The sequence below is a fragment of the Histomonas meleagridis genome (genome assembly GCF_020186115.1).
Source record: "Histomonas meleagridis strain 2922-C6/04-10x chromosome Unknown contig_4, whole genome shotgun sequence".
NCBI classification, from domain to species: Eukaryota; Parabasalia; order Tritrichomonadida; family Dientamoebidae; genus Histomonas; species Histomonas meleagridis.
The window spans coordinates 529,973-542,798 of NW_027150883.1; the positions used below are offsets into that span (position 1 = coordinate 529,973).

At 27.4% G+C, this 12,826-nt stretch overlaps 2 protein-coding genes across 2 annotated transcripts; both read left to right on the top strand.

Annotated features, from left to right (window-relative positions):
• Window positions 1-8,028: 8,028 nt before the first annotated feature.
• Window positions 8,029-8,520, top strand: GO595_005929 (Dopey, N-terminal domain containing protein; the record flags this gene model as incomplete). The annotated part of the gene is made up of 1 exon (XM_067919225.1): window positions 8,029-8,520. The coding sequence occupies one exon, from the start codon at window positions 8,029-8,031 to the stop codon at window positions 8,518-8,520; it is 492 nt and encodes a 163-aa protein (XP_067773965.1).
• A 2,785-nt stretch (window positions 8,521-11,305) lies between these two features.
• GO595_005930 (uncharacterized protein) lies at window positions 11,306-12,340 on the top strand (the record flags this gene model as incomplete). Its single annotated transcript, XM_067919226.1, has 1 exon — window positions 11,306-12,340. The coding sequence occupies one exon, from the start codon at window positions 11,306-11,308 to the stop codon at window positions 12,338-12,340; it is 1,035 nt and encodes a 344-aa protein (XP_067773966.1).
• Between the last annotated feature and the right edge of the window lie 486 nt (window positions 12,341-12,826).

The following is a 12,826-nucleotide window of genomic DNA, read 5'->3' on the forward strand; positions in this document are numbered from 1 at the left end:
GAATGAGTCATTGTTTTCTTATAATTACTGTTAAAGGTGATGGTAACAATAGCGGTAACAAAATTAACAGCATTTGATACCTTCATTTAACAGTACATTTATAAGTATTATATTCTTGTTTCTTCTGTTATTCTTTCATCTAGTTGTTTTTTTTTTTTTTTTCTTCTGTTAATTTATTCTTATAAACAGAATTCTGTAAAATGTGCTGGTAACAGTAACAAGTCACAAATCAAAATTCATGTCGGATGTCGGAAGGCTCCGACACTATACTGTTAATATAAAAATTACCGGTTACTTTGCTACCTCATTATTTAAAAAAAAATCTAAAATCGACACAACCATTAACGACTCACATTATTTTAAAACGAGTTTACGTTCGTTCAATTTTTCAGCGTTTATCGCAACATTCGACAGAGGAATTTATGTATATCATTATTTTCAAACAACAATTTTTAAGCATCAAACGCTCAAAATCCACAAATCACTTACGATTCAGATGAACGAAACAAGTTTACGTTCGTTCAATTTTTCAGCGTTTATTACAACATTCGACAGAGGATTAATGATATATCATTATTTTAAAACAAGTTTACGTTCGTTCAATTTATCATCGTTTGTTACAACATTCACAAAGGAATTTATGATATATCATTATTTTAAAACAAGTTTACGTTCGTTCAATTTATCAGCGTTTGTTACAACATTCGACAAAGGAATTAATGATATATCATTATTTTAAAACATGAATTTATCAGCGTTGATTGCTAAAATCGACAAATCACTCACACACACGAATGAAACATCAATTTTTAAGTGTTAATTACAAAAATCTAAAAATAAATTTATGATGTCATCAATTTTAAAACATGAAATTATAAGCATTGAATAGTACATAATTTTGCGATTCGTTTGATATGTAAATCATGTGAAAATAACTATCACATAACGAAATAAATTTATTTTTAAATTTCAATGTCAGTTTTTCACTTTTTCCATGAACGCCTTACGTTCGATTCCCGTACAGTGCGTTTTTTGTTAATGTCTTACGTTCGATTCCCAAACCTATTGAATTTTATTTTTGGACTTTTTTTACTCGTTCTACCTTAACGTTCAACTCTAACGTTCTTCCTTAACGTTCGACTCTAACGTTCTTCCTTAACGTTCACTTTATCCTTCGTCATAAACACCGTCATAAAATTCGTCATCGAATATTTTTTACATTTGCCACTAAATTCAATGTGGATTCAAAAAATTTTACGTTTGACACTAATTGAAAACATCATTCAAATTTACATTTTCAGTACTCATTCAAATCTCATTACTGCCCGCCAATTTCTAATCCTTAACGTTCAATTACCACCAAAATTTTTTTCATTGTAAAATAATTCAATACTTTACTTTTTTACAACATTGAAAAAAAAATGCTCCTGTGTCGAGAAACGCGTGTCAGATTTTTTTTTAAGATTTCAATACTTTTATAAACTTTTTCAGAACTCATTCAAATTCATTTTCCCGCCAATATTTTCAGTACCTATTCAATTATTAATCGTTTTGCCACCAAATTAAAAAAAAAAAAAAAAAATTTTACATTTGCCACTAAATTAAATGATAATTCAAAATATTTTTTACAACAACTTCAACCGTCATTTTCTCCGTCCGTTAATTTCCGTTAAATTTTAAACAGAAAACGTTTAAAAAAAATTTTTTGAAATCCGTTAAAAAAAGTTTATTTTTCACAACTTACTTTTTCAGCGGTTGTTCAAATTTATCAACCGTCATTTTCTCCGTCCGTTTATTTTTCGTAAACGTATCACTAACGAACGTTAATTTTTCATCAACTGACATGTGATATGAAATGAAAGACATGTGATATGAAATGATTTTTCGGAAACGATATGTGAAAATGAAAAACAAAAATGTTATGTGAAATGTTTATATAAAAGTGACACAGACATGTGATATGAAATTTTACACAAAAAGTGACACCAAAAGTGACACAAAATTTTTGAGGGTTAAAAAAATAAAAAAGTGAACCCTTTTTTTGAACCCTCAACGAAACGAAGTAAATTAACATTTTTCGGATGATTTTACAAAATAAAAAATTAAAGCTAATTTTAAAAAAATTTAATTTTTTATTTTTAATAAAATATGAGTTGGAAAACTTGCGTTGTAAACCGAAATTATGAGATTAACACAGAATACCCTTATGCCATTAGAAGAAAAAATGATAAAAAAAATCATTAAAGAATTTTCAATAAAAACTACCGGTTATATTGCATGTAAATTAAACAGAAAATTATATCTTAAACATCGTATTGTTGCATTACAATTTATTCCAAATCCTGATGACAAACCTTTTATAGATCACATAGATCACAATCGTTCAAACAATCACGTTTCAAATCTCCGTTGGGTTTATCAGTCAGAAAATCTAAAAAATAAAAGTTCAGGTAAAGGAAAAGACTTTGAATTCTTTGACGAAATCAACGAGGATTCAATTGAAGTTAATAAGTATGGCAATCATCAATTAGAAGATTATTATTATGATGATAAAACAGATGCGTTTTACTTTTGGAACGGTATTAAATTCAGAAAATTAACAATCTGTTATGATAAGCGCGGTTCTGCTCATGTTTATTGCAGAGATACTAATAATTCAAGTTTTGCACTTTATTATTCAAAATTCAAAAAACTTTACGGTTTCGTTTAAAAATAATTTATTTTTTTGTCATTCAACTTTTGCGTTAAATCCTTCAAAAAATGCTCATTTTCTCCGTTTCGTAAAGGGTTAAAAAAAAAGGTTAAAAAATCACCTTTGAAAATTAAAAGGTACTTTTTACATTCAAAACCTCAGTTAATAACAACTTTAAGCTCCAAACACTAAAATCTACATAGGATTAACAACAAAACACTAAAATCCACATAGTATTAACAACAACTCAGCCGGATTCATGCATCACACATTTTAAATATAAATGTCATCATGAATTTAAATATATTTTAATTACTTTCAATCAAAACCAACCGATTTATGATAATTCAATCGATTTTAGCCGTTCATCCTTTAGTTTATGTAGCGCGAGTGGGAGCGAGTGCGTAGCACGAAGCTCACATAGCGCTGTGTGTGTGTGTGTATTCATTCATTTGTTACATTACTTTTAAAAGATATTAATGCCAAAAAAAGCTTAAATAGATTTACGTCAAATCCTTTTGAACATCAATTTGCATGTTTATAAATAAAAATGGGTATGTTCAAAATTTCAAAATCAGCATTAAAAAGTATATCAACTGATCAAATAATAGCTAGCATAACAGACCAAAAATTACAACCTTTAAAGGTTTCTAAAAGAGCATCATCATTTGGAATTACAATTTCAAACAATGTATATGATAAATCATTATTTCCATATGATGGAAGGACAATTGCTTATTCACTATTAATTGAAGCAGGATTCATAGTAGAAAAACCTATTGTTAATGTAGAAAATTTTGATATCATTATTAGTAATCATTCTAAAATCGTGGAAGAATTTTTTCAAATATTATTTGATACATTTTATTTTAGTACAAAAAGAATAATGAATTCCTTGAGTATTAATGCAGTTACCTTGTCTGTTCAGACAGGTTTTAATGGTAGAAATCTTACACAATCCAAAGTATCAATGGATAAGATATGCTTTATCGAAGATTCTCGAAGATTAAAGATAAGAAGGAAATATATCTTCAATTAATGAAGAAATAATAATTGATTTAAAGAAATTATTTGGAAATATGTTATTATGTAGTACTCTGAAGGATATCATCGTAAATTGTTCTGAATACTATCAAATTCCATTTTCCAAATATGATACAAAAACAAAGCAAAATATGCTCGAATGGATCCAGAAATATTATGATAGCATTAAAGAAACAATAGCAGTGATATCAGTTAACTTAAGATATTTTAATAATTAAGTAGACACCCAAAAATTCGAATAAAAAAATAGAAATAAATAAAGAAATAATCACTTCACATTATTTTTTTCACTTCATCAAAATTTCAATCATTCATAAAAATCCATGCAAAAAATATTTTTATTTAACAATCACATTTTTTTAAATAACAAATCATATATTTTTATTCATAAATAAATAAAGACCACCGCCACTTCATATAAAAAGTTGCACTCGATTTATTATCGACTAAGTTGATTTTTTCATATATTTTCACTTTTTCTCAAAATTTTTAATGAAAATGATAAAGGATAATAGTTTAGAAAATAAGCACATCTAATATGCAACATTACTATATAGGAAATAAACCAAAATTCCAGAAAAAGTATGGTCGAAATCAGATCGAATTTAGTAAGATTGTACAGTTGAAATTTCGGAAAGAGGGTATTTTTGTAATCTCCTCCCAATGTTATCCTTAACATAAAATTATCGTTGAAAAAATATTGCAGGATTTTGAGTTTTAGTACCTGAATAATATTTGTTGACAGATTATTTAGAGATTTTTCAGGGAGTCAAATTTTATGTGACTAGGACTTGAAAGATTCAATGTGATGTGTTCTCTTTATGAAATATGTACTTATGCAATTAGTTATTTTTAAATTATTAAAATTGTCATTACATTTATATTTTCACATAAAGGTTTTCTTGATTATGTAAGATATGTAATCAAATATATAAATTTCTTTTTTATAATGATTTTAATGTTACAATTAATTTAAAAAACATAATATAAAATTTATATTAGCGTTGTACAAACATTATGCAACTTTGTTAGTTTTCTTTATATTTTGATTCATTAGAATATTTTATTTCATATAACATTTCCAAGTTATTCTTATGCAAAAATATGAAACACAGATAAATCATGCACTAGCAAAATTTAAACAAGCCAGAAGCTGGCCAGATTTAAATGCTATGCTTCGAAATGTTATAGATATTTTTGGAAAATTTCCAGATTCACATGAAATACCACAGCAAATGTTATTTGCAAAAACATTATCACAATGCCTATCTCCTGCGCTTCCAGCAGGTATTCAAACAAAAGCACTTGAAGTTTATAGATGTGTTTTTGAAAAAGCAGGATCAGATTTTATTCTCGAAAATTTTAATGTATGGTCACCTGGTTTATTCCAATTTTTTCACTCTGCTGGAATTGCACAACGTTCAATTGCGTTAAAATTATTTAATGATTTTTTTCTTCCTTTAATACCACGAAATCTAAGAGTAGCTCCACCCTTAATCACTGCGATATTACCAGGGCATGCCAATAGTGGAACAGAAGTACAAACTAAAACCTATGATATGTTAGAAGAAATTCGTCGTATAATAAAAAACAAATATTTCTGGCGAGCTGCGTTTGAAGCAGTTCTTGTTAACCCATCGACACGAGAACCCTTCCTTCTTTATTCTTTAAAATGTCCATCAAATGAAATCATGGAAATTAATCATGATCAACTTGTTATTTCCACCTTCAAAACATTATTTAAAGAACCGAATCCGCTAATCATTCGAAGTACACTTGAACTTTTCAATGCATGTTATCCTTTATTTTCGGCAGATATTCAAAATGAATTATCATTTTCGTGTATTGAACTTCTTACATTAGAAGACCAATCAATTCGTAGACGTGTTTTTGCATGGATCAATGCAAACAAGGAACAAGCCATCAAATCGTTTTGCAAAACCCCATCAATTGGTTCGATTCAAACGATGTTATCAAAAAGTGGTGAATTCAAAGAAATAATTTTTCAATGTCTTCCGACTATTCTTGAGCAAAATCCGGAATTTGAGCTTTCTAAAATATCCTCGATGATTGACATTGATGAATTATTTACTCTTGTTGGAGATAATATAAATTCTCAGTATTTAATTTTAAAGAATTGTGTAATTCCAAGTATTCAAATCCAATCGAAAGCATTAAATAATATTTTGTTATTAATTTCTCAAACATCGAATACTTTAAATAACTTATGTGAAATCGCAGAACTTTTAATTGAAAGCCTTAATGAAGAACATATCGAAAATTGTACATTAGCAATAAATAACATTTTCACTAATTTTAAAGATAATGCAAAAGCACTTTCTTTAAGTATAAAACTTATAAATAAGTTACCGAACATTAATCCGAATTTTAATCTTTTGTTTGAAGAACCTTTTTCATATATAACAATCGATACAATATTAAAAATTTCCGAAAACAACTTATTAGCAATATTAACATTAGATAACAATGTCGACAAATGTTTAAAAGTTTGTTTCCAAACATTAAATAATAATAATTTGACTATTAATGTAATTAATGATATATGTAATATGATAATATATTTTTCGAAGAATTATTCATCGAATTTCATTATTAGTTTGGATCAAAATTGGATTTTTAATGCGATTCAAACATATATAACATATTCGAAGGAGTTACAGGTTTCATTGATAATAGTGTGCCAAAACAAAAACCAATTTAATTTACAAAGATTACTTCTAAAGCGTTTTAACTATTTATTAAATGATATTAAAAACATTTTATCTAATAGCGATGAACAATTTAATTTAATTGTTATTAAATCATTAGAAAAATTAATTGATTTTGATGTTTCTTTGTTTTTTGCAAGCATTTCATTAAATGACTTAATCGATTTCGTTAAGTTTTTAATTAATATTAAAAATACAGAGAATTTGATGTATTTAATTTTAAGTTCTTCAAATAATGAACAGTTTTTAAATAGTGTTTCAGAAGTAATTTTTAATTTCGTATTAAATAATTATGAAAATGTAATGTTGCATCGACTTTTAATACCAATTTCAAACCCTGACTTAAAAATTAATGAATTAATTAATAAAATTCCTCAATCTAATGCATTAATTTCTACGTTGTTGTTCGTGCTAAAGAAAATTCCAATTTCTGAAAACCACTTTGAAAATTTGAAAGAGTTATTCCAAAAGTGCATCAATCTCCTTGAAGAGCAAAATTTAAACGAATTATTGATTTATGACATATCACTTTTGTGTAAACTTGTCATTTCCTCTATCGAAAAAGAAATTAATGAAGTTAGAAATTCAAATAAATCTTCAACTTTAAGAAGATTTATTACAACAACAGAAGAGCTAAGTAATGATACTTGTGTTGCTTCTATAACAATTAATTTTATGCCTGATTATTCCGCTTTATATTCATCATTACTTCCACAATTTTTACCAAAAATCATTTCAATTTTAAACAAAAAAATTGATTTAGAATTATATCCAAATGTTATTTCCGAACTATTTAATGCATTTGTACCAAATTGGGAGTTAATGATTTTTTATGCTTTTGTAATATCAAATGATTTAAGTGATTCTAAATTTTATCCTTTTTTGCTAGATATATTAAATAATGAGCAATTAATACAATTAATTAAAGATTTAATTTTCGTTTTAACTTATAACGACAAAAGTGACAAAACTTTATGCGTATCGTTTTTTGTAAACTTAATAAAATTACATCCAATTGCATTTGCAGATCAAAATGCAATAACTCAATTTCAAACAATGTTTCAACAACTAAGAATAGCACCTTATTATGCGGTGCTTTTTGTTTGCGAGTTTATAAAAGAATTTCCTGATACTCAAATAATATCATTCCAACAATTATTAACAAATTCTTTGTCTGATATAAAATCATCAACAGAGGATTGTCAAGCTGTAATTTCTTACCTTTGTGGAATCGAAAATTCAATTTTATCTTCTCTTGGATCATCAAAAGTATTCTCAATTCTTCTTAAGGTTTTCCAATCAAGTAATAAGTTTTGTATCTCATATCCACAATTCGTTTCCAAGTATTGTTCCTTCGAATTTGAAGGATTTTTATGGGATGAAATTCTTTTCCATCTTATTAGTGAGCCACAGTTCTTTTCTAAGAACAAACAATACATCACCGAGACTCAGAAAGCGATAAACTCTGTCTCTAAAAGCTCTCCAAAATTTTGCCAATCATTTTTCAATTTCTCATCATCATTCAAACCACTCAAAGAGCAAGACAAAAACACCCAATACAAAATGCTTGCTTTTGTTTTATTTTCATGTGATGTAGATTGTTTTTCTAGTGAGCAACAATCGATTAATTCTCAATTATCACATTTGATATCCAATGAAACGCCTCAACTTTCCGACTTCAAAACCTTTTCTTTGCTCATAAGGGTCATATTTGTACGGTTTTCACATAAATTTACCGAAACTTTTTCTTCGATAATTATTCATGAGTTAATCACCAACTTTTCGATGGGCGATGAAATGCTGAAAGCGCAATCGGAGAAGCTTGCGAGGGCATTCCTCCTTGCTGTTCCGAGCAGTTTCCAATTTATGGAGTTTGCACTGATTCCAGATCTGATCACATTCCCAAACAACGACGACATTAGCTGCGGATGGCCAATACTAAAGGAGTCAAAGGACTCATTGTTGCACCTTTCGAAGGATAAAATACAGAAGCAGACGTATGAAAATGATCTTCTTGACGATTTCATTGAGGAGGCACGAGTTGAAAATGTTTAAATGTTTCTTATTTATAAATAAATAAAGTATTATAATAACTTTGTGGCATTAATGTTTTACTTCAAAATGTCTCGTTCCAATAAATGTTTTTTTTGATAAAGAAAATGAATTTTATGAATGGGAGAGTATGAAATATTCAAATCAGAAAGAATGATTCATTATACGCATTTGGAATATTAAATAAAAAAAAATGTTTCTGTGATGTATCAGTAGTGAAAATTATATTTTAGGAATTTTAAATACTAAATAATTATAGAGAATTTTGAAACTTCATTTGATTAGAATCCATTTTGCTCATAATCAGAAATTTATGATGACCCAAAATTTAAAAATTCATTCTAATAAATGTTATAAAAAATTGAAGAATATGTTAGAAATAAGTGGCAAAAAAAATGATCGAGAGAAAGATAAAAATCTTATGATCGCATAAATAACTTTTTAGGTGTCTGGTATTTAGTAAAAAGCAAAAAAATGAAAAGAGAGATTTTATTTAACCAGGATACAATATTGAAATTGATCCGATATCGAATGAACTTAGAGGAATCTTTTATTTGTGTCCTTTTTAAATATTAAATAAAGCAAACAAATATCTTTGTTCAAGAAGTAATTTTCTTATTTTTGTGCAATTATTTTTAGTTGCTTCAATAAGTGCTGTATTAAATATTTAAAATAATATCCAAATAATATTTAGAAATATCAAATTATTATAGTAAATATCAAATATAATAAATAAATATCTTCAGCATTAACGTCAATTCCTTTTTGCTCAAGAAGTAATTTAACTGTTTTTGTGTGACCATAAAAAGATGCCCACATTAAAGACGTTCTAAATAATTTAAATAATTTCCAAATATTATTTTCAAATTTCATTTTATTGAAATAAAAAATAAATAAAGCAAATAAACATCTTTAGCATTAATATCAATTCCTTTTTGTTCAAGGAGTAATTTAACTATTTCTGTATGACTATCCCTGGATGCTTCCATAAGTGCAGAAAAAAAACCTTTAAATAATTACCAAACATCATTTTGAAATATCAAATTATTAAAATTTACATTAAATTAAACAAATTAATATCCTTAGAATTAACATAAATTCCTTCTTGTTTCAGAAGAAATTTAACTATTTCCGTATTACCATATTCAGATGCTTCCATAAGTACTGTTCGAACTGGTTTAAATAATTTCTATATATTATTTTTAAAATATCAAAATAATATTATAAAATTCAAACAAAATAAATAAAAATTTTCAGTTTTAATTTTAAATTTTTTTTGTTCGAAAAAGAATTTAACTATATCCATACTACCAGACTTAGCTACTTCCATAAGTGGTGTGCGAAATGATTCAAGTAAATTCCATATCTTATTTTAAAATATTCAATTAATAAAATAAATATTAAATAAAACAAATAAAAATTCTTAGCATTAAAATCAATTCCTTCTTGTTCAAAAAGGAATTTTACAAGTTCAAAATGACCATTTACAGATGCAACAATAAGTGCTGTATTAAATATTCCAAATAATTTCCAAATAATATTATCATAAAATTCTAAATTATGAGAATAAAAATCAAATAAAATAAAGAAATATCTTTAGCATTAATATCAATTTTACCTTGTTTTAATATATATTGAATAACTTCAACATTTCCTGATTTGGATCCTGAAATTATAATGTCTTTTGGGATATTGTTATTATGTAAAAAATATTTAACAAGAAATAGATTCCCGATTTTTGCTGATCTCGTAATAATCTCATCATTGATTTTCATTCCATTTTTTTGTAAAAAGTGATGGTTCAATTTCTTGATCGAAATCAAAATCTGTTTGTGATGTTATTTCTTGAAGTTTTTCGATTTCATCATTTCGAATTATTTTTGCAATTTCATTTGGATTATGTCCTTCTTTAATATATTTTTTATGAAGTTCCCAATCATTCTTTGAAAGTTCGTCATAATTTTCAATGATTTGATCCATAAAATCTGAATTTTCCATTTTTTGAATGTCTTTTTTTGTCATGTAATTAGCAAAATATGCATTTTTTGTATTTTGAATAATTTTTGATTCTAGTAAATTATTTTCAATCATATTAGCAATTAGAAGATTATTACTATATTTTTTTGAATGATTTTTAAGAAGAAAACATTCTAAAACATCTAAAATCTTAGATTTACTTTGATTATTTACCTCAAATGCTTGGATTTCTTTCAGTAAATTGAAATATATATTAGTTTCGTTTATTTTTGTTTCAAATAACATACATAACATTTGGCTAATAACAGTATTAAAAGTCATAGAGTAACTTTCATCAAATATGTTCAGTAATGAATTTACTGTTTGAGAAATATTTATTTTCTCTAAACCATAAATTAACTGCCCAATTGAAGTTATTATTTCCCATTCCTGATTTTTTATAACATTTTTGTTTTCCATGAAGAAAAAATAACTTTTTGAATGATCTTGCACGTTAAGGAGTTTTCTGCGGTTTACTTGAAGAAATTCTTTTTGCTCGTCTATACCCTCATGCATTGCGTATAATGAAAAAATATTTCCCTGTTATCTCATATATAAAACTATTTTATGGTATAAGGAATTTTGTAATATGTTATACAGACGTGATTTTTCTCAAGTAATGTTATCATTAGATTAACCAAACACAAAATTTTGTAATAAAAATCTAGTTTACATGAAGCATCTAGTTTCACTTAGAAACACTTTGTATTACCTAGATTAATCCAAAAAAAAATTTGCATTCCATGAAGAGACATGTGATATGAAATGGCCAATGTCTGGGAGAACAAAAACAGAAGCAAATCACCCACCAAACACAGCTTCCCATGAAAAAATTCTCCACAGCTTGTCTCTTTTAATTTTTAGCGAAAATGGAACTGAAAGTGCTGCCGCTTTAAATGAGTTATATCGATGGTCAACAGGCAATACGCGAACGATTGAAATACCGCATCCAGGAATCCAACAGCCACCACAGCCACCGCAATCACCACCCCAACCCACACCCATGCTTATTATGTCATTAACAAATTTTATTCATTATCATATAAGCCCTTTTAAGCATGGTCCAACCATAAAACCCGCCATCACAGCACTTGACATTCTGAGCAATCTTGTTCGTTGCACAGATCGTATGCAGAGTCTTACCAACTCCATTTTATTATCCTCTATTAGAGATACTGTACTTTTACTTCATCGATTAAGTTTCTGTCCAAACTCACCCCTTCGTAAGCATTCACAAGACATTCTTATCCAAATTGCCAAATTCTGTAACATTACGAATGTCATGGGTGACTATACATCTGAATTTATATCATCTCTTTGTTCAATTTTTATGCTTCTAGATCCATCCGAGGATGATTCCAACCTTATTATCTTCATGAACTTCGCACTTCTTCCAGATAATTGTCGGCTAATTATTGATGAAATCGGAGTCGAGACAATGGTCACACGTATCTCACAGCTTCTTTCATTCCCCTCCACGCCCCTTCGAGACCTCCTCCTTGAGTGCGTTTACTTGTTCTGTATGACGATTCCAGACTTCAAAGACGCAGTTTGTAATTCGCATTTTCTTCTTCGCTCACTTGTAACATTATCAATTCCGCCATTCATGCCATACGAGACGAAGTTCGTTGTGCCATTCACTCCCTGCCAAAAGGCGTGCGTTGTGCTGCTCGAGCTGTGCGACGACTCGAGAGTGAGTTCGTATTTGGCACGATTCAAGATGCAATTAGCGGACGCAGTGTTGAAGTGGAAGTCATGCGGACTGCCGGAGCTCGCGTTAAAGTTATCAAACATATCACCCCGCTAATAGATTGTATGTTTTGTTGTGATAATTATAATAATAAAAATGAAATCATATAAACGTGTGAACGATGTTAACAGAACGAGAATTTGTGTAAAAGAATTTGTGGATTCAATATGAAAATGTAAAAATTTGTTGATATTGATGAAGACGTGACAGATGATTCAGTGATTAAAAAAATATTATTATTTCATGCTAAACCAATTTTAAAGTTTATAAATTATTTATTTGAATGATTATGAATTAATAGATAATGCATCATTATTGATATGAAATTTACTGAATGATTTATATAAAATGGAATTTGTTTAATAATAAGTTTTCCTTCATAAAAGCTATGTATAAATGGAAATATATTCAAACTTATTGATGCTATTTGGAGTGAATGGATTAATATTGATAAAATTTCCTTCCATTTTTTCTTGGTTTTTTATTTATAATTTTTTCCACATAATAAACAAGCTTTGATGGGATCATTTCATTTTTATTCAT